The 23,839-nt window shown below is 37.9% G+C and overlaps 1 protein-coding gene across 1 annotated transcript in view; it reads right to left on the bottom strand.

The window, feature by feature from the left end:
- AGPAT5 (1-acylglycerol-3-phosphate O-acyltransferase 5) overlaps positions 1–23,839 on the bottom strand; it is a 53,541-nt gene that overhangs the window by 6,008 nt on the left and 23,694 nt on the right. The window contains exons 5-6 of the mRNA XM_057375908.1: positions 19,654–19,744; positions 12,436–12,597 (exon numbers count right to left, since the gene is read on the bottom strand). Of these exons, the coding sequence (XP_057231891.1) occupies positions 12,436–12,597; positions 19,654–19,744 (253 nt within the window). The remainder of the gene's footprint in view (positions 1–12,435; positions 12,598–19,653; positions 19,745–23,839) is intronic.

Here is a 23,839-nt window from a genome sequence, read left to right as displayed (position 1 = left end):
AAGCAATTTTTTTCTCTTGCTTTAATGTGAAGAAAGGATTTGGAAGGGTGTGTCTTCTATCCAGGAGACTATCCGGGCCACTATATGAAGGTCACTGACTTATGAGCACCTTATGACTATATGAGCACCTAAAAGCATACTATTAATATCTTGGAATGACAGATGTGTTATCCATGTCTTMAATGCTTACGATGTTCACTGATGTACAAATCCTCTTTTGAGTGGTATTACCTATTAAGTGGAGCATTCTAACAATATGCAAAACTGTATCTAGAAAACAAATGCCTGGAAGCCAGATGATATGGTCTTTTTCTGTACTAGACTCCTATAAAAAGCATCTGTGGTATGCATATTTAGTTAGAGCTGAAGATCCAGGTTTAAATACTTAAAACACTTTGTGCTTTGTATACAGGTGTTAACTTCAGAGCACATGGGTTGTTCTGCATAGGAAAAAACAAGTCTTTACTGATGTTACTTAAAACTCAGTTATAAATTATCAGGAAAATTATACAACAATCAAATCTCAAGACATAAGTATTTACAAAGAAACACCTTCCCCCACCAAAGCTCAAATGTAGCAATTCTTCAAATCTGCTTGGACAACAAAATCCCCTCCAAAAGTATCTGAGTGTTGCTGCTGGCTTTCTACCTTACACCCAAGTTCCAATGCAAGCTGATTTTTACCACTTTCTCTGGTCTTCTTCAACCAGTCTGAATTGAATCCCCGAAAGTGAAGATCCTAAAACTTTGTCATCATTTCCCACCTTTGTAAATCCCAGCACACTTTCCCACAACCTCACCCTCCCTTTTGAGTTTGACTTCGTTCAGCCTCACTGAGGGCTGTGTGATCYGCCACTTCAGGTGCTACCCTGAGGAAGGTCCTGATTCCCACACATGGATTCAAAGTCCTTTTATCCAAAGCCTGGGTATCCAAGACATCTGCAGATGACATTGTAATGCATGCAGTCAAGCAAGTCAGGTAATCTGACTAGTATTTAATTATCCAATYCATGTCAGGGTTTAATGCAACTAATCCAACTTTTTTTTCCCCAATCTATAGTGTCACAGCACTATAGTGGATAAAGACAATATATTGGAGGTTGATTCTGAGAAGAAATAAGACGGATTTTATCACCATAATCTCTAAAGGTTTGTGGTGGTCCCTTGACCCCTAATTTTACATTAGCTTAACTCCCACAAGACTTATGCAATTAAGCTAAGAAACAAAATCTTATTGRAGCCATTTATAATGTGCAAATTACATCCAATTTCAGGGACAGATGCCCTTAAGGCCAGCATCTGACAGGCTTTTCAGATTCTTAAACTTGCCAGAATTTGTTATAATTAACAGCAGGAACAAGCAAGCCTGACCTTTCCTTCAAGAGACAAAATTGAAATGCAAATCATGCATTACAATGAAACACTATGTTGGGGACAGCATTAGTCAAGAACCCCGTACAATCTGGGTTAAATGAACACGAACGACTTGTGTGGGAGCCAAATGGACTGATTTTCATGTGAGAAATAATTTCCTAATAAAACTTTCTATCTGCCTAAATAACACATGCATGCACAAATGTTTATAATGCTTCTAGTGGTCAAGCACAGCAGATGGAATTGAAAAGAATAAGGTGGATTGAGCATTTTTTGTTCTTGAGCTGGGACACTGTATCCCTCCTTTGGTGGGACAGGATTCATACTAACACAGGGCTTCAGTGTGGGATTCACTGCAGCATTGGGATTAATGAATGAGTTGCAAAAGCCTCCAGGAATGGAACTGAATCCACAGAATTTTTAATTGCAAACCAGTATTTGGGGCTCCCACCAAATTCTACCAGTTCTCAACTCCTCACCTTCCAAAACCAATTAATTCCCTTTGGAATTACCAGCATTACCAGGGAAACTGAGGGGGGAGAGAAACTCTGAAACACAGACACATCTGTAACTGAGAAGGGACAAACAACTGGCCTCAGACCACCTTCCCATCTGAACCACGTAAGTTTATTCTACCACTCCAAATTATTTGTCTTGTCCATTAGGAAAGTTGTGATAGCARTGTTACACTTAAACAGATATTCAAGTTTTCAATTATTGATGAAGTCTATTTTTATATGCACTTTAAATATGACAGCAATAAAGAAGCTCAGATTCCAACCTCCATTGGCTCTTCTACTTCATCATAATTGTTGCCATAGTCCTTCCAGACTGAGAAAGGACAAACTCAGGCCTGACTCAGTTATGCCCACTTAAAGAGTCCCCACATTTTAACAGATTTCAGTAATGTTTGTGATAACTCGATAGTGATAATACAGGAAAATGAAATCTGAATGTGTATTTATTCTAAGTAACTAGTATTTCAAATGTGTAAAAGTATGTCTCTTCAGTAAGAGAGACACTGTGGTTCGTATGTTTACAGGCAAAATCATGACAGCAGAGATATTGCTCTAAACTGTAGATACTTTTTCCACTTCTTAAACTTTCATTAATCTGGACTTCAGTGTTCAGCTACCAAAGCAGTTTGTAAACTATCTCCTCTTGAAAGAAAGAAATCCCATCTCTTTACTTCCATTTACTTTGTACACCAAATTAACAACCAAAGAGCAAAACAAACACAAATTTAAGTGGTGTGTTGTTTCTCAGCTTCATGCTTTCCATCACCCCAAGTTGAGATGACAGAAAACTATTTCACAACTTGCTCTAACAAAATAAAGCAGTGGTAGAGCAAAGCAGCACTAGACAGGAAAGCAAACATCCTGGGCTAGAGGAGGTTGAGCCGAGGAGTTGCCCCGGGCAGTAGTGGAGGAGCAGCCCCTGTATCTGCAGGTACTGAGGATGTAGGGAAGCATGGAGGGGATGTTGTGCAGCCTAGACTGAAGCTTGCAGCCAGGAAACAAGCTTGGATCTGAGGACGGACACTCTCAGGAATACTGCCAATCCCCTGTGCAAGGCCTGACATGCACACAGAGTGTTAGGCACAAGAAGCAAGTTAAGGAGTACAGAGCTCAGGAGATGGGGGATGTTTTGAAATGAGAAATGGGATGCACGTGGGTCATTATTAAGGCAGGGTGCTGGCCATGAAAACTTAAAAATTAGAGACTATTTCAATGGTAGCTGGGCAGGAAAAGCAACTTGTTCAGATGGATGTAATATGAGGTGGACATGGCTAAAATTCATTGTGAGTGCAAAATTCAGAAGTGCCTCTGTACTAGCATGAGAAGCCTAAACATGAAGAGAAAGCAAGAATTACTGGCACCATGAGATCACTCCTGTAAATCAGGCATCCTGGTGGGCTTGCAGGGGCAAGCAATGTTACCAGACTACCAGACTTCTAGGAATGACAGAACAGAATGTACAAGTGAGGGTAGGGTAGTGTGCATGCAAGACTATATAAAGTATAATAGCTTTATCTAATGAAGAGACAAAAGTACAACCAAGTCCTTGTGGATTGAAAATCCAGATTCTACTAGAATATCTAAAAGATAAATAATTAAATGACTTCCAAGTAAGTTTAATAATAGCGAGCAGAAACTGTGAAGCCAGACTGAGATCTGCAAGGTCAGAAGTGACAGAAGGAGTGCGAGATTCTAGTCACCTTTATTGAACTGCATTGATACTTCAGCAGGACGAGCAGGGAAAGAAACCCCAAATAAACCCAAATCAAATTGCTCAACTGGACAAGAACACTGGGAGCAGGGAGAAAGAAATGCATCCTGGAAGAACCAATAAGTAAGAAAACCCACAAGAAAAAATGCTGTTCCTGGTGTGGTCTTGCTCTGCAACCACAATACAATTAATTTTAGTGCTATAGAGAAAGAATCCAACACAGAAATGCTGAATTCTTGGGGGTTGGCTTCTTCTCTCGGGCAACTAGGATAAGGGAAAGGGATAGGACAAGGGAAAATGGCCTCGAGTTGCAACAGGGGAGGTTCAGGATGGATGGATATTAGGAAAAATTTCTTCACTGAAAAGAGTGGTCATGCATTGGAACAGTCTTGCCCAGGGAGGTGAAGTTGTAATCCCCGGAAGTATTCAAAAATACGCAGTTGTGGTATTTTGTGATAACGTTTAGTGGGCGAGGGTGGTGTTTGGATGAAGGCTGGACTTCATGATCCTGGAAGTCTTTTCCAACTTTAATGATTCTATGAATTAAAGGAAGTACACAATGGGAGGGAAGGCAAAATGTCAAAACACCCTAAAATAAACAGTCCAAAAGAAGGCAACCTAGCAGTTGTTCAAAACCCACCAAATACCAAACTCAGAAAATTCTTGTAATAGAAACTCATGTAAAACCTATTTAACACTGCAAAAGGAAAAGTCTGTGTGAATCTGAAAAGCATCTATATGGCTTTAGTGGGAAAATCAAGGAGGCTACAATTGCACTCCTACCTTCTCCTCTTTGAGGAATGGAAAGCTCATTCAAGTAAGGAAAAGCCACAAAACTGCTCATGCCAAATGTAAAAATAAACTTAAGAAGACTAAAAATGAACTTGAAAAATAGAAATGGTGCTATATTTTAACTTTTTTCTGTATATTAAAAGCAGTAAACTTGACAGGCCACTGGTGGGATTGCTGGATGACAAAAGGGTAAAGAGCAGCACTCATGGTCAAGCCCTTGCAGGAGAAGCTCTTATATTTGCTTGCATCATTCTTTCCTGTTGAAAATGTTTGATTCCTGTACCCAYTGCATTCTTTGTACCAGATCATTCAAAGGAACTGGATCAATAAGTAAACAGACAGAAAATATTAGACTAAATAAACAAGTCAGATGTCAGGAAGTCACCAAGACCAGACAGCATTCATCCAGAAGCTCTCAAATACGGACTTTAAAAACAAAGATGTGTAACCTATCATCACAAACAGCCATTGTGCCAGAAAAAGGGGGAGTTTCCTTTCTACAAATGAAGAGTTTAGAAAAATACAAACCAAAGTGTCTTACATCCCTGGGTAAGTTAAMAGATCTCTAATAAAATCACTGAGCACAGTGAAAACATCTGTTGAAAAAGAGTTGTTGTGGATTCTGTAAGGGGAAAATCCTGTCCCACCAGTTTGCTGGATTTTTACAACAGTGCCAAGGACCAGRCGGATAAAGGGGATTCACTGGACATGATATATTTGAATTTTCATAAAGCATTTCTGACAGGGCTCCACACTGAAGGCTATTAAAGAAATTAAGCTGCCACAGGATTAGAGGAAACGATGTTTTATAGACCAAAAGCTGCTTAAAAGGAGAAGAAGCAAATTGAAGGACTTAGGGACGGAAGAGACACAGTAACCGGGGACCTCCAGGGACTGATGCCAGGATGGGTTTTACTCTGTCTCATGACTGATGAGTTGAAGAAGGGAGCAAACTGAATCTCCTTTAGAAGACCCTAAGCTCTTTTGAGTAKTCAAACATTGGCTGAACTCCAAAAAGACCTCAAAGCTGAACAAACAGGGCAAAAATGTGGCAGCCAAGCTTCAGTGTAAACAGGGGGGAAAAAAATAACTGGAACCCTGATTACATGACACTTAACTTGGAATTGGTGGTTACAGTCTGGGAGTTGCTGACCCTTCCCTGAAACCATCCTCAGCAGCAGCCCCAAATCCCCCAAATACTGGGCAGCTTGAGGAAGGACATCGAGAACAAAGCAAAGAGAGYCATTAAAGAGATAAGGTTATGAATCCACATTTTAAATACCATGTGCACTTTTGTTCTCTATATCTGAAGAAGGATGTAGTGGACTCAGAGAAGGCCACAGAGAAGACCAACCAAAACATTTAAGGAGGAAAAGTACYTGCATCACAAACAAGGAGACAATGAAAAGGCCAAATTTTCAGTTTGCAGAAGGGAAGTAGGAAGAAGTAAATTATAAATAGGAATTAAAAATATGACAGCTTAAAAATTATATATATATAAATATATATATATAAATCCTGAAGATGGCAGGTTAGAACTATAGTTCCACAAATCCTGCAAATTTAAGGGTAAATAATCACTTATCTGTATACCTTCCTGAAGATGCAGAGATCTAAAGAATCTTTTAAAATTRTGATTAGAAATAGTATAGTAGTTCTCTATACAGATGTTAGCACTGGAAAGCAGCAGAGCATCATTGTAAGCTATTTTGCCAATCCAAGATGGTCTGAGACCCATAGTATTTGCACATTATAGCTCACTGAAAGAATCTTCGAGTAGCTTTAATCTGTTACTCAAACAGATGCACTCTGACCTTTGTACTGCTCTGTAACRATATGTGAATATTGTATGTTGGCCAAGTTAGCAGGAGGTTTCCTCCAAAAGCATAACAGTTTTGATCAACAGGCTGCCAGAAACAGAACCTGGATCAGGTTAGGGCTGTGGATTACATCTAAAGGGTATCCCACCACTGGTAATYGAAAATGAGCAAACGTAGGAGATACCTGTGTCTTCCCTGGAACCTTTTGAAAGTTTCAGAAGTGAAAAAAAAAAAATCGAACTATGCAATTAAGAAAAACAGGCAACAAAAAATACAAGGAGTGGACCAGTTCAAAACAATGTTCTCTCTAGCAAAAAAACAGGATCTGTTAGGAACTATGCCAATACTGCTAGTATTGATGTTTTTGCCTTTCTTTCAGACAGACTGTTTTGATAAACAGAGAATAGCACCACAGACTAGAAGAAAAGAACTGTGATGCATAAAAATCCCCAAAATAAACAGACTCTCAAAGCAGCAACATATTTTTGGCCAAACCTGACGGTGTGAAGAAGTTAAAGTTGTTTTTGTTAGCCTCAGGGTTTAGATACACTTTTGCATAAAGATCAGGAGTTCCTYGAGCATTTGCAAATAAATGCTGCTYGGGGAGTGGAATGCTTCCTCTCACATGTGCATGAGATCCAGGGTGCACGGTAATTTTATGCATCTCCAGAAWAAATACTTTCAAGAGCCTCTTGTGTAGCAGAGGTTTCCTGATGACCATGTATTTTCAGACCACAAATTCCCAAAGGGAAGCTACAGATGCACTACCTACCTTCAGTAAGAGCTGCTTGGGAATAATTGAGATACACAATAATCTAGTTTGCAATCACAGGAACACAAGCTTGGAGCTGGGAGGGAGCTGCAGGAGGTGATTAGCCCCATCAAGGGGGTTGTGAGCACACAGATGCAGCACCCACAGGTGTCTGTGATTTTGGAAAGGTTAGAATCATTTAGGGTTGCCTGAATCTTGCATTCCTCCTTAGGCATCTGTGTTTGGCTAATGGTGGAGACAAGAAACTGAGCTACAGGAATTTCAAATACAGTTGCCAYCTTTGTGTCCTTGTTTTCAGATGGATAAAGAAGCAGAGGTGTTACTCATGCTCAGACTTCATTTTCTCTGGCGAGCTACATCAAGGTTTCCATATGCTCCCACAAAATGATGCTRCTCTTCAGTGATGTGTTGTTTTTGACAGAAGTACATTGTTTAATTCTTACAACATGGAAATACTTTGCATTCACCTAGACTGTCCTTACCTGCAGAATACTGATGCATACTCCCACATCTGTGTTGAAAGTGCCACTACAAATGAGTCATCCCCAAATTAACAAACAGGTTTTCATGTTACTCAAACTACTTCTAATAGGGAATYACAGGGGGTCTAAAATGACAGAGCTAGTCCTATGGAGGACAAGTGAAAATGAATTMATTAAAATGGAATGATAGTTTACTTTGTGGTACCTGGTGAAATCATATTATTAAAAAAGTTTTATTTTAACATTTTGCACAAAATAAAACTATGGTTTTAATTTAAAAGAAAAATGTCTTATAGAATATCACAGAATCACATAGCTCTTAGGGTTGGAAGACAGCCCTGGAGAACACCTAGTCTAACCTTCATGGAACTGTGTTGCCAGCTAGCGTTGTTATCAAAATTCTTCCAAACATCTGAATGTAAACTTACATATTGAAATATGAAAGGCAATTATTACTTAAGTTCTGCTTGAACAGATGCAGAATGACAAGTTATTGATGTGAGGCTTACYGTACATGCTAAAAAGCCATTCTACACTTGATACAAGTTTCACCTAAGTGAAAATTTCACAAGTGCTAATGGCCACCCTGAGTTCTAATCTACATCCTTTCTTTGGTTACTCTAAAATAAATGACGTTTACTCTTCAGTGTTCTTTCACGCAATAGAACACGACAGTTAGCAGACACTTGAGGAGATTAGTAGTCATTTCATCACTATAAAACTTACTTTGGATTGCTTTATACTTTTGTTACTGTTTATCAGCTCAATAATTTAGCTTTTTAATTCTTTCAACGCATCTGTAACCATGTGCTTATTATCATTCTTTGGACCTTGAAAGACAATGGATGTGAACAAATTTGGGCCACAGTCCAGACAAAGACTGTTTTCTATTGCTCCAGTTTCTCTTCTATTGTCTTGTATTTCCCTGTCTAACTGAGTCCTAATGAAAGTACAAGCTTTTGGAAAAGTGTACTTTCCCTGGGGGAAGTTAGACCAGTCTGACCTCCTCACATTATACTGATCAAAGTGATGTACMGATTTTCAGAAATGCACACATACACAGGCTTTCAAAGTGTTTGTTCTGGAACTGATATACAGCAGGGTCAATAATTCTCAAGAATTCCTCTGACTTCTTAAAGACTGAGTCTATATGTACTTGCTATTTTTGTTCAGTGTTTATCATTGTCACATGCTGCTATTTCACACACTCTTTCATCTGCAATGGTCAGATAAATACCATCTGGTTATGCTAAAGCCTTCAGGCAGAATAATAAAGATGTAGATGTGTACATAATGCTCTTTCAGGTGCAAGAATGATAACAGTTCCCATGTCTCATGAGACCTGCCCCTTAACACCAGACAAAGATGGATGTGAACACTTAGCACATTTATTCAGAAGAGTGAAAACTTGGTTCTCATCCTTTCTTCGCAAACTTATTTCTGCTTATTTCTGCTCGATGACCAGTGTAGTAAAACAGTATCAACAAATTCAGCACAAGAGATTCTCCTCCTCCTTTTCCCTTCTAAATAGTTCTTCCAGAATTCAGTACCTGAGATGTCCTTCAGCTGTGCTGCAGTGCCCATATGATTATTTGCATCTTATTCTAAGGACCACAAATAATGGCCTGTCAGTGTGGTCCTCCCCTATCAGGACCAYGATGTTTTGTCATTAATGATTGGGACAAACCACTTAAGGAGCGAGAGAGCAGGGAGAAACTTGGGAAATTGCTATTATTTAGAAAGGCTGCCATGTACCAGAAAAACTTCCACTGGAAATATACCAAGATCCAAACTTGTAATGAAAGGGAATTAAAAAAGCATAGGAAAAAAATTCCATCCCTTGGTTACAACCAGATGAAGCAACAGCAGAAAATAACATCCCTGTGTAAAGCTTATCTAATCTGAGTCACTGTCAAAGATTAATCAAATTTGATGTCTTCTAAAACAAACTTGCCATTGGAAAGTGCCAAAAAAATATTAACGTGCATAAGTAGAGACAAAAAGTTCAACATATTTTGAAGTATATATATCTATAGTATATAAATATATATATATATATACTATGTATATATATATATATACATACTTCAACACATTTTGAACTATATATGGCACCATGTTATATCAGGTATGTTTGCCATTCACTGTTGTTCTCATGGTGAATACCTATTTTTCAGTTGCTAATATACTATGCTTCATTTTAATCCTATTGAGCAAGCCAACGTTATGATATTTAAGCTTGTTGGATTCAAACAAACCAACACAAAACAAATTTTGCTAGAAATACTATTTAGACTAAGAGTTGCATACTACAAAATTTAAAAAGCAATTAATTTTTTATTKAGAACTTTTTCCCCTTTCAGTTTGCTAACACAATTTCTCAAAGTATGCTAGTACTCCTCACAGTCACTAAAATGTTCCTTTTACCCCTGCCCTGTTTATTACTGAAGACAGCAGCCAAGAGCTAACCATGTCCCAGGTAAGTATGGGTTTTTCCTGAAATAGGAAAGAYTCTTCTGAGGAATTGAGATTAATAGAACTGAAAGCAAAATGCATTTCAAGAAACTCGGCATCCATGTGGAATTCTGATTTCATTCACATGGGAAATGTCATAGTATGGGAAATAAAGTCTTCAAGTAAAATTGTGTTTATCAGAAGTTTGTTTTCCATGCAATAAATTTCAATCAGTGTTGCTAGATTGAAAAAGACATGTTAATCTTATCTTTTAAATATTACAAGGATTGCACTGCCATTTTATTCCGATGAGAATGAAAAACAAAATTCTCAACTAGTACTGACACAAATATGAAATGTTCACATAATTAAGATGTCCTTTTCATATGTGMAAAGCTCCTTTTAGCACTGTAAAAGAGAAATAATGCTAAAAAAAAAATCAAATGTGTAAGTATACCTAATTCAATTCTTGTTTTATTCCTGACAGACCAGTTGCTGGACTTCTGCATAACAAATGGTGAAATGATCTCRATCTCTTAGAACAGAAATTGTTTTTCTCCCACTTTGTGTCTGGAGAGCCTAAAAGAATGACAACTATGTTCCACACTATAATTAATAAAGTGTTCCTAATCTACATAATTTATATTATATGGAATACATGTGACTGCCACAATAGCATGGAACACTATGTTGATATATCATGGATATAACATTTGTCTGCTCTGTAAGAGGTAACAGCTGGCTGGCTGCACTTCATTCTGTATTACTGCCTTATTTTTACCCAAGGCAGAGCCAGTAATTACCCCCGCCCTAACAGTAAGCCAGGCTGAAAGATAYGCCTGGACTGCTGCCATGGAGGCTCCAGAAGATTGGATGTGGAGTGACCACCCCAAAGCATCTTATTCCTGCTTGACACCAGACACAAAAAACAGCCAACAGGGAAATTCAGCTTGTTGGTTCATTCCCTTTCCATAATTATATCATACTTCATGCAAACTGTAAGGTTCAAAAGGTGAAGAGGCCTTGTAAGGAATTTGAACATTTGCCATCTTATCATTTAGGTAATGACATTTTAATAGTTTAATTAACCATTAGGCAGCGAGAAGTTCAGCATGAGAATGGTTGAAACTGCCGAGTAATTAAGTCATGAAACAAGATATGCTGCAGGGAAGGAGAAACAATCCTATTTGTTTTGAAGGGGGTCTTAGAAAGGGTTGGTTGATGGGACAAGAGGGAGGCTGCTCAGTCTTCAAAAGGTACTGTAAGAGGGTCAGAAGGCATTAAAAAATAAAAAGAACTTTAAAGCATAAAAAGAACTTTTGACATAAAAGTTGCTCAATAAGAACAAAATGTACATAAAATAAAACCATCTTTAAGTTTTACAGTACAAGTGTTAATATACAGTGTTGACAGTTTTGTCTCTCACCTATCCAAAAGAATTTAAAACAGGGTGAAAATGTAAAAATAAACAATTCCAGAACTTCTAATCAACTAGCACCTGGGAAGCACTTCATGTGACTCAAGGAGTTACACCTGCTAATGAAGTGACATGGAAACAGCTGCACTAGGCACTATTTTTAGCAGCAGAAGGAACAAGTCTCAGTGACATTGGGCAAGCTGAGGAGCAGAGAGTTAGATAAGCTCCCTGCAGGTCCCTTAGTCAACACTGATCCCTTGCCCAAATGCCTGGACTGTGAACTACTGTGGCTGTTTTTTCYCTCTTGGTATCAGTAGTGCAAAAGACTCAAAAGAACTACTTTGAGAGGTATGTCTAAGTAACACATCAGCCACAAATGGAAAGAAAGATGTTGTCTGGCACTCYAGTAACAGTGCAGACTTATTATTTACTTAAATTATCAGTCCGCCACCAAGCATAATAAACAGCAAACTCTGAAGCTCTCTGTCACTGARTTTCCCCCAGCAAAACCCCAGAACWTGTTTTCTGATTAGGTTACTCAAGGAATGTAAAACCAATCTATCTGATTTTCTTAAGGTCCTGTAGGTGGTTTAAAATACTACAGCAAGTGATGCCCACTTGCATAAAATGACGCTAAGTGTTTCTAAGATTACTGGCTGTGTGCAGCAATTTGAAAAATGGTCAGTAAAATACTACTGCTACACATTTTCCCTTTAAAGTATGAGCATTTCTGTAATTAAACGTACATACGTAYGTATATGTAGCAAAGCAGATGGAGGGGGAGAGAATTTAGGATGATGCCAAATCCCAGYGCTAGAAGAAACATGAAAGTAAATGGAATCTGCTGCCTGTGGTTCCAAGTTCCCTTTGAGTGCAAAGAGCACTCATAWTTAGAATTGGAACATGAAAGGAAAGGGCAAGAATGTCACAAGTAACTACCACAAAGCCCAGTCACAGGAACAATGCCCTGCCAAGGGGCTGTAGGATGGTTGAAGTRCTGCGGAGATTATCTTGAGAGCATTTCAAAGCACCTGAAGCTGGTTCTGTATATGAACAAGCATATGGCTGTAGCATGTCCAATAGGCATCAACTCACCTGTCATAGATGGTGCCARTTTTCTTTGCCCTTTGTGGTCCACAGTACCTTCATAAGCCACAGTCACATCGTACACGGCATCCAGATAGTCTTTCATTGTGTCAATGGCTACATGAGTTGCCTTCACCCGTGGAGTCAGCACATGCTTTAATATAGCAAGTCCTAGAGGGGGAAAAAAATAATTACAGTGTTTGAAAATAAATTGGACTACATTGACAAAAGGAACATCATGCCAAGGAATGCCAGCATCTCCATTCAAAATCACAAGAGGTTTATTTTCAATCCCAATTCTCAGTTGAGAAACTGTGCATGTGTGCTCGCTGYTTATGCTCTACTGAACACATGTAGAAGATAAAACATAAATCCTAAAGAACATTAACAATAGGCTGCTCAGTAAGAGAACCCTTTTTACAACTCCTCACTAGAAGCAGTGATTTTAACGTAGCTCATGAGGGATGAAACAGCACTTCTCYTTACTGTTCATGTGTGCCCACTGARGATAAAAAATAGAGCAAATCAGCTGATAAAAACTAAATACACATAGCATCACCTCCTGAAATTCTCTATCAGAAACAGATAATCTAACAGATAATCACTGAGAATTTTAAGCACACCTAATGCTCATCCAGCATTTAACTTCCCAAGGACAAATCAATTTAGTGAAGATACTGAAACCTAACCTACTCACTAAGCCAGCAGAAAGCTTATCAGGATGCAGGAGAATACAGCACYGAGAACAAAAACAAGGAGAAAATCTTCCCTTTTCCTGTAAACAACCTATTRTGATTGACTTGGCTACTAACAAATTCACAGTGGCAGAAATCAACTTTTGTCTTTAACTTTTTAAGGCCAAGCCACAAAGATTGGTATGTCAAGACACAAGAATGTCAGGTTTAACATCACTGCATATGTCTTCAAAATAGTATTTMATATCCATATTTACTTTATTTGACCACTTCCACTTAGGGCATACTTAAGAACATAAAAACACGCTGGGCTCAGAAGTATAAACCCGACTCTCTTTCCAGAATTGTAATATGACTTTCAAAAGTCAAACAATCAAACAAATAAACCCAAACCCAAAASCTTTTCTTGACCTGAACACTGATCTTCCACATTTACTTGAAAGGGCTTCTAGACCGAAAAAAGAGCAAACTATGCAAAAATTTTCACTGTTTTGCTATATGTGAAATACACAGAGAAGTATCAGAATGAAATTGTGCTTTTTCATTTCTAGCTTATTTTTCATTGGCTTATTCTTCAGCCCATTTTTAAAGAACCATGCATTGGTGAATATACTGGTTCGTGATGGATGAATCAGCAAACCAAGGTATTGTGGTATTGCTTTTGATACCCTTCAAAATAATTTCAAAAGATTATATATTGTATCCTGATTCTGTCCTGAACTCTCTTGCTGGGCAAAGTATACTTTGATCTAAAATTATGAAAATATCTACTGAAAGTAGACAAGTAAGATAATGCTAGTTTCTACACTGCTCTAACATGTTTAAGAGTTGAAAATTTCAGTATAAATCACTGCCTTGATTTCTTAATGCTTGCTAAGAATCTCCTTGTCTGAATGCAGATAAAAGGCTGTTTACCAGCACTCCTTCTGAAGCGTTGTTCCACGCTTTACTGGCAGTTGTAGTAACTGTATGCAAAATGTTATATGGATCATGTAAATATTTTGAAGCATAACATGGTGGTAGTGTTTTCTTAGCTTGCGAACTGTTACATCAAACAGCTAATTATGTTATGTTTCAAAATGTTTACTCTGTAAATGAAACACCGAATATTCTCGTGCTGTGTCAGCAATGATATTAGTGTGGACATGACACTCAACACGACTCTTGCTGAGCCAAATTCCCAGCTAAAAGCACTGTCATTCCTTTCCTGCCCAACTCATCTTCTCCTTAACCAAACTTACTGTGAGGAAGAAAAAGGGAAAATTCAGTGAGAATTGAAGTAAGTTAGGTATCTGTGACTACTAACTGCTGACTTTTTYTAATCCATGGCCAATTCTGGGGATGGTCAGTGACCATCTGTGAAGTGTAACTATAGAATAAGCCACTCTTAATCCTCATGCTGTCAGTGAACTCTTGAGAGTTTAAGCACAATATGAGTATGTMTCTAAGTAAAATCAATAAAGAAAATCCAAAATACATTATTCAGAAASACTACAGTGCATGATAAATATGCAGCAGCACCAGTTCAACACATCTTTTTAAAGAATGTTTTATAAAAACATTACCATATATTCTTGCAATTATTTATGATCTTTGCTAAAATCAACAAAACAGAATTTAAATCCAAGTTTCAGTATAGTTACTTTGGCAARCTGCCTGCATCCAATTCACAAAACACACTGTGCTTAAACTGTTTTTAATGTTGTGCAATACAAAGCTAGGACCCTCTGTCAAAGTATTTGAGGTCATGAGATTTTATTTTAAATGCCAAAAAAATGGACTAGATACTACTAATATTGTAATGCTCCACCTTAAAAAGCCATAGCTTTGCTCTTCTCACTTTTGAAAGATAAACAGACATTTAAAAAAAAATGAAAATCTGAAGAAATATGGTGAGCAATGATACTTCAAATATGATCTACGTACTACTTTATCATAAGATGCAGAATTACTAYAGAAAGTCTGCAAGAAAACTGAATGAAATAAAGTAATTACTTTGGCAAGTACAAAGGCCCAAATCATTAACATCCACAGAATTTAATTTTTCATCTAAACACAAAGTAGCAAAAAGATACTAAACAAAACATCATTCATCTAGCTCTACCAGGGTAAAGTTACATATAATAGCAGCTAAGTAAAACTATGTAGAAAATTGCCATCCTCTGCTCTTCATCCAGGCCAAAACTTTAAAGAGCTTTTCAGTACAGGCAGGCCATCTTTCAGAGTTGGACTTCGTTAGTCATATTTCTACTCATGATGTGCACACACCACAGTTTAAAATGAAAACAATAAAAAACCTTAGCTCTAAATTAAGAATACTCTGTGTGTACTACTTTAGTATTGCCACATTTCATCAACAAAAGTTAAATGCTCACTGAAAGYGGGTATCAGAATTAGTCTGAGGTCTCCACACCTCTCCCCTCCCCAAGAAACCATGTACTTGAAACTCAATTCAAGTACACGAAAACTGAAACCAATTGAACCAACTTTTGCACCAACAGGGTGCAAACCAATGAATTGATTTCAAGACCAATTACATCTTTCCTCCTCCATGTGAATGAGTGCAGTGATGATGTTAGACTCAAAGCTCTGCAATTATGTGCAGTGTCCCAAGTACTCACCCAACTCTTAAGTTCCCAGCAGTTTTTTGGAAAGCTTCCAGTGATTCAAAGCTGTATATACTGCTTTACATATTGAAACCAGAATCCATAGTAAGACTTATAAAATAACACATGGTGGGAGAGATCATCCATTTGTATGCTAGTATTCCATCAATTTACATAAATAGGACTCAGCTGATGGCAGTATTAAAAAACTGGATGCACTTGTAAAAAGTGTTTTTCTGTCATCATGAACTAAAATACACAGGAAATGCAATCCATCTCCTCAGGYAGAGTATGACCAGGCCACAGCAAGACATGGGAGACACCATATGTTAGTATACTTTCTTTCACCATGGGTATCCACAGAAATACAGTGTGGCTTCTTGTTTTCCTAGACTTAATTTCCTAAGGATAATTTTTARTAACACAAACCTTTACTTCATTTATAATTATTAGTCTCAAATGCCACTCAACGTCCACAACACAGTCTTTTTTAAAACCTATATTCTTTTTCCATATCTCACTGTACACTTTTAGACCAAGCCTKCTCTCATCAATGTATAGAAAACGCCATTTTCTTTAGAAAATGCTTTGAGACAGTTCCAAATAAATTTTATGGATATTGAATACTTTGAATCGCTTTAGACTACAATCTAAAACTAATACCAAGATCTAGAAGGGAAACATTTTCAATTAGATCTGTTGAAACACCTCTTTTTTACATGACCTGTAAAGCAATTTTGAGATGAGCATATCCTGCACAGACAAACATCTTAGCAGAAAGCATGATATTTGTCAAGATAAACKTAGCACTAAAAAATATTTACATTAGCAGCTTTTCTGCATAAAACCAAAGAAGATAATAAATGAATGCCTTAAATGTTTGCTTGATGAAATGACCTTTGTTAGAAATCAAACATTAATACAGAATTCCGTAAATGCCTTTCACCAGGGAAGATTGTTTTGTCTTCACTCAGCAAAAACAAGCCAAGTTAAATTTAAGAAGCTTCTGATCCCTTTGGCTTGGACTTTTCAGAGTTAGCAATATTAGGAGTAGGAGGGCTTTGGATTATTTCTATTTATTTTCAAATTTTTAAAATGCCATTTGCTGACATTTTGATAAAATTCACATTCTATTAAACCTAAGAAATTTGTGGTGTTTGGGGTGTTTTGAGCAGGGCCAGGATTTGAATTCAATGATCCTGATGGGTYCCTTGCAACTCAGCATATTCTATGATTCTATGACTGACTACAAAATGATAAGAAATTTACACATAGATATTTTGGGTACATAYAAAAGGAATAWATTTTATACCAGAAGCAGGTACAAAAAATAAGAATCAGGTATTTTGTGAGGTTTATAGGTTTTTTTGCCCACAGTCCAAAATCATTAAAAAGACTAAGGTTTAAAAGATTTACAGTTTGAATTAAATAGATCCAATAAAAATTACCACTTCTACTACGATGACAAGCTTAGTTAAATCCCTATGAAAATATRARTGCCACCTACATATCAATACTCCCCGGTCTCAGCAACTCAAGCTCACTGACTAGTGTGGAAGAAGTCCTGAACTTTTAGGATGCTTAAACCCATAGAATAGAACCTGAAAGGCATGACCAATATGTAAATTGACTGAATGACTGCATCAGATCTTGAAGACAGGAATCATGTTGGCTKACTATTCCCACACAATGCAAAACAAAAGCAAACTCACATTACTGACTATACATTTAAATACTGGAAACTGGAAGGCAAAAGCTAGGGGCACAACACATGCCATCAGATTCTTTGTTCTTCAAGAGAGCAGAGGAAGAAATATTTGAGTATAGGAATGTTGCAAGATGAACCATTAGAAACACAGGAGTCACCAACCATACAGAAACATGGAGGGAGAGCCCATCCTGGCATCAATTGCTGGAATCATCTCACCCAGGCACCTAYTTTGTGCTAGGAGAGGACAACGAGGTGTACCAGGCTCAAATCCAGCTAACATGGCACAGTATGTCCTCCTCATTCCTATAGCTGCCAGAACTAGTGGGCACTACTATCCCTCCTAGAACCGTAGGAAGAAAGAAATCTCCAGGATGTTTTGGGYAAGAATGGAAAGGCGTGTTTCTGATGCAGCTCTGCTGTGTCCAGTAACAGCGCTCAAAGAGAGCACAGCCATCATTYAGCCTGCCCATGAGCATGGCAAGGCCTATGGCCATGGCTCCCATGCCACAGCCCCAGCATCCAGCCAGAACCACGGTGACACCGGGGTTGCTGAGGCAAGCCACAAGCCAGGGCCAGCAGCACTGCACAGCGGTAGGGTGGGACCCTGGGAAGTTGTCATCACATCCTGGCAGCAGCCACGTGGAGCTCCCCATCCTCACAGCTCCTGGCGTACAGGGATGTGCCCTGTACTGGTACATGCTCAAGGCTCACACTCCAGAACAGCCTGGGGCTGCTCTCAGTATCAGCCCCTGCTTCTCAACACACCTGCACGAGGGATGCTCCAGTTCCATGAGTATCTATCTCTGCATAGACATGCAGGGGAGCAGGGGCCCAGGCAGACAGCTTCCCATTCTCCTCACACAAAAACWGGGGCAGAGGCCAACAACAAACAAATTTAACAGTGGGCAGAAGCAGTTCAACAAGATTCTGCAACAGAACTGGAGCTGATTCTTGTTCAATAATTATTTGTCACAAGAGTTTTTAAAAGGAGCAATCCTTGCAAAATAAAAGCAGACCAATACTGGAGAGAAAAGCAGTAGGAGAAACAAACAGATGCTCTGAAAGCACAGAAGCAGTGTTTTACTGTTTTGCAAACTGCAGAGATATAACTAAGAGGTGGAACAAAATAATAGTAAAACAATGACAGACTTTTCCCTGAAAGAGAAGGAGAGGAAAAAAATCCCATCAAACTCCCCCTCCCTCTGAACTCTCAAAGAACCACCAACCTAAGTGAAACATTTGACTTTCATTTCCGACAGGAAACTGAAGCGATGAACAAATACATTATGACTTAAGCTCTCCTGCTCATACACGCAAACAAATTCCATTCTTCCCAAGGAGAAGAAAAGCATATATCCTTTTGGACAAGAGCTAACAATACTTAATAGCTTGATTATATCAACAAGCTGATTCACAGACTTGTGAATTCATTTCAGTGTGTCACAGAGATGAATTTACCAGACCTATTTGTTATTCTGTGTTTACCTTTAGAGTGAATTATTTTGCTTTTAGTCAACAGGAAAAAAACAAAATCAGGAAACATGTTCACTGAACTGAGGGACTTACAGTTTACGTGTGTTGTGCATATGATGTGAGAAAATATGAAAAATCTTTATATTCTTGGATTTTTTGCAAGCCTTTCAAAAGATGAAGTAATTCCATCTGTGGTCATAGAGACAATGCCTACAATCAAAGCAACTTCAGAATAAAGTTCAACCAAGGAACAGTGAGACTGGAAGGTGAGAGAGTAACAAAACCAAATGCCATGAGAGTACTAACACTAATTAAAAGTGAAGTGATGTAAGACTCTTTGAAGGCACAAGCTCTATGCAAAATATTCTTTATATTGAGTAACAACTGTGCTTGCACCTACAACATCAACTTAGATGGACCAGTGCCCTGAAAATCTTAAGGAGCAAGAAAATAAGTAAATATACAGATACAGGTGGAAACCACAGAAAGCCTGTTACTATACTGTTACTATAATATTGTTACTATTGCACATTGYGAAATGCATTAAATGTCTGTATATAAACAACTGTAATCCTACTCGATAAGAGAAATACTAGTTTATACTATTCTAACCTTTTAAATACCAATCAGGCAGTTTAAAAGTCCAGTTAAGGTGAGATGATCTTCATATTATGTGACAATTTTATATAATCTATGTTAGCACCATAACAAAATARTTATTTCAAAACTTTTTTTTGCTTACCTTCCTTTTCAGCAAATGATTGACTATCCGCAATGACTTTTGGTATTTCTGGATTGTAACGAGTCCCCTCTGGAAAAATCACTAAATACATCTGCAGAATTAAAAAAGAAACAAAACAGACAAGTTTTTGTAATGATTGTAAACTGACTGCTTTTACAGAAATTACCGATACTRTTGATAGGTCCATACTGTATTTAGCTCATACCACTGACTATTGTAAGGACCAAAAGAAAATCCGAATAGTTAAAAGCTAAAATTTTTCATCTCTAAGAAATCTACTGACTGAGGTTCAAAGTCATTTCCTTTGGAAATACATCATAGAAGGTATTGCATGTGATTTAGGAAGGGAGATGGCACGTGTCAACAAAAGTCAGCAAATCAGGAGCAGCTGGTATCAACAAGAGTATCAGTTTTAAGAGATTTTGTAAAGATAGATCAATACATCACAAAGTGACTGATTATTTTTCTTTAATAGTGACCTTGCCTCTAGTCTTTCCTTGTACTGAACTATACATTAATTATTCATAATCAGAAATACTATTTACTGAAATTATGATAGATCTTATGTGCCTCTGTGCCTCTCACTGCATTGGATATTAAATATATTAGGAACCTAAACTCATAGGTTAGCATAATTTGAACATTAAGGTCACATTCCTTTGAGCATGCATGTCTTTAAGGTTAGATTTCCCAAGTGAATTAATTTGCTTGCCTGCTCAGCACCAAACTATCTATGGGTTCTSAAATCACTATGCAGATAAAGGTTGCCTAAGTATCTGCATATCTGACTGCAAAATTATGTACCCAAAAAGGAGCAGTCAAATTTGATGAATTTTCCACTTTCTTTTTAAATGYAATAGAGGGGTTTGGGTTTTTTTTAATGTGTGTGTCTTGCATAATCTCCTACCAACAAAGCTGATGCAAAACATCACTTAAGCAGTGAAAAATTTCATTTTGGGGGCCATCTGCAGAAGAGACTATGGTCACAAATGACAACTGGTATGAACATGACACATTCATAGTAAAATGCCTACTGTAAATACTTAATTTATTAACTTTGCAGAAAGAAGCCTCAAGAAACATTTGAAAGAAAAACAAGATAATGGATTTACAAAACAGTCCAAGGAATATTATCAGTGATTGGACTGAGACTTTGATAATTGGGAGTGCACATCATAYAAAGATACAAAGTTAAATAAAAACTCAAAAAGAGACACACAGGAATGTAACTTTGAGCTTCTGGCCCAGAAAACATCAGTGTTGGTATTTGCACTTAGTGTTTGCAGAACAGCTACAGAAATGGCTGAATCCCAAAAGACGGGCCCCAGCATGTGAACTCTCCAGAATCAGGGAAGTTGAAAGATGCACTAAAATGCAGAGGTGGGAAGGAATCTAGGAAATGTGCCAACCAGAGAAGCCAGCTGGAGATCAAGAAAAAGGAGATCTGACTATATAGCCTAGAACCTGACAGGGAAAAAGAAAAAAAAAAAGGAAAAAAAATATGAAGAACAGCAAGACCAGTGTCAGTAGAGTAAAGATAGCTAGAGGAAAGACTCTACTTGTCACAGCATGTTTGGGAAAAACTGGCAGACTGCAGAGCCAGGTAAAGTCCAAGAATGTTCAAGGACCAACAGAAATTCAAGATGCATACAGATTTGATTGTGAGTGAACAAAAGAAAATGGGTCTAAGAGTCAAGGTGCTTACTTTTTCATATACAACAGAAACATAAGTACAGGGACAAGTACAGAAATCCTTAGACCYAGCTGTAGTCCACACTTCCCCCAGTCATCTATACATTTCATCTAMAAAGTACAAAGTTGAGATATTTAAGTGACTAACTAAAACTTTTCAGATATAGCTGGGAAGGACACAATATTAAAATCCAGATGCATTTTGTTTTCTTTTCATAAATGTGCTTTTGTTCAATTCTCATAATTTGGATGCTTAAAATGGTGTTTAAAAATGAGGTGTTCCAACTGTCCACCCCCATGAAAGACTGCACTGCTCAGCTCTGAAGGGCAATACAGTGACTGACACAGGTAATAGAGCAAAGCAAGTGAAGCACACAGGACAGGAACACCATTCTTGGTACACAGGCCAGAGCTTACAAGCAGGCAACAATGTTACTGGTCTTCAAAGCAGATAATCACCACCAGAGCTGATTACACAACAGGGAACAGTATCTACTTACTCCAGCCCTATGTGTGTGATACAAAGCAGAGAAAGAAATTATATTTTACTTATTCTTGTAAACCTCTAAAACACGAGCAGCCAAACAGACTTGTTGACCAGAACAAGTGAAGATTGATTCAGAACAAGACCTGAATATCTCTGAATTGAAAGCATACCATCAACACAGAAAAGTGGCCTTTGCTTTAAATTCAACACATATTAACCTACTATGTAGTTCATTAGGACTATTTTAACTGAGTAAAATTGATGAATGTAAATAGATGACCTATTTATACTCACATATAGTCCTGCACAAGACAAAGCTATCCTGCCAGTGCAGTTCAGCCTACCAGACACCCTTGTATGACTGGCTTTTCTCCCAGCACTGGCAGCAGAAGTTAAATCCTTAAGCACTATTTCCAAACACTGTAAGAACTACAAATCTCTAAGATTTTAATAACAAAATAAGCTCCCTTGAACTTGGAGTAAGAACTTGTAGAAGCATTTTAATTGCCTGGAAACACTAGTTGCAGCTTAAGCCATTTTAATACAAATGTTTCAATTAGGGCAATTAGCTGCATAAAAGTTGCACACTGTATCCCTGCAAAACACAATGCTCATATTCAAAACAGCATKAATGGTTTTGGATTACCCAAGTCCCTGATTCATTGAGACACCAATTTTAACCCAAGCAATAGGGCCCTTTGCTGAGGTATGTGGTAGTTTCATTACCTGGTTTTGTGGAACGGTCAGTGTTAATAAAATTGGCATCTCTCATCAATTTGAAAGCTTCCACAAGTGGATCGGGATTAATTTAGTAGAACCCTACTGATTATTGCTGGAGTCAGAAAATCAAAAAGATGCAGGGGCTACCTGAAGAGTCCCAGTGCACTGTYAGTGTGCTTGCCACAATCCACAAATTAAATGAATGGAAGATGGTAACTGCATTCTCTTAAATAGCAACTCTTCATTTCCCTGGCATAGTAAAGTTCTCCCAGGCAAAAAGAAACAGAAATGGCACCAAAGGGGACTGTGCTTTCAGACAAGGGACAGAGCAGCTGAGGAAGTCCCTCAGATCTGAGACAGATCAGAGTGCCACAAATGGAGCTGGTATGGGTGGAACAGGGAAAAGCAGCGAAGCAACATACAAGTCTCTGGAACACAGAACRACCATAGACATACAGTAAGAAAAGGCAGCCAAGGGCTTTGGAGAGTGTCCTAGAGTGATTAGCTGCTACTGTGTAGAAGAACATACGGCATTCAGAAGTGGTAACTACTGACTAAAGCTACATCTTGATTTTACTGTGCCATTCTCAGGTGACAAGTGGAAAACAATTAAATATTTTAAGTGATGAAAGTCAAAAATGCCTTAAACAATGCACTTGCTTAATTTTAATATTATTATTACGAATATTGTATCCTGACAGATAGATTCATATCTGCATCCATTTACACCACTGCCTAAAAAGTATGCTTCTAGTGAACTGGATGAGAAACACTACCACTCAGATCAATAACTGAAAAGGATATGGTATGAGAAAGCCTATCTGATATAACTGGAACTAAATACAAAACATGAAGTGGCAAAGGCAGGCAAAGACAGTGATGTCCAGCTGTCAGGGATTTGCAAATTAGTAACTATATCACAAAATTATTAGATTAAGCCTCATAGCAGTTGTATTAATGTATCTGTCCCCTCCATGTTTTTATTGTTTGATTGTGTGGCTTTGCTTCACATGACAATGATTTATTCTATGACTGAATGAATGACAAAACCAAAACAGAGCAATTAGCTAAATATTGGTTGCATAGGGCTAAATCCCACATTCCAGAATCCTACTCTCCAAGAATGCTAAAAAAATACAAGTTACATTTTCAGTTATCAAATTGAATAGTTTACTGTTCAGAAGAGTTAACTCAAGTAGATTGAGCGTAACAAGTGTCAGCTGGATACTCATTCATCTTGGGCTTACATTCATCTGTGGCTTATATTAAAACATTATTAGCGCAAAG

This window comes from Malurus melanocephalus, unplaced genomic scaffold (assembly GCF_030028575.1).
Source record: "Malurus melanocephalus ecotype Western Australia unplaced genomic scaffold, MMel_1.1 scaffold_263, whole genome shotgun sequence".
Lineage (NCBI taxonomy): Eukaryota > Metazoa > Chordata > Aves > Passeriformes > Maluridae > Malurus > Malurus melanocephalus.
The sequence above is the reverse complement of the archived record's forward strand: the minus strand, read 5'-3'. Positions and strand labels throughout refer to the sequence as shown.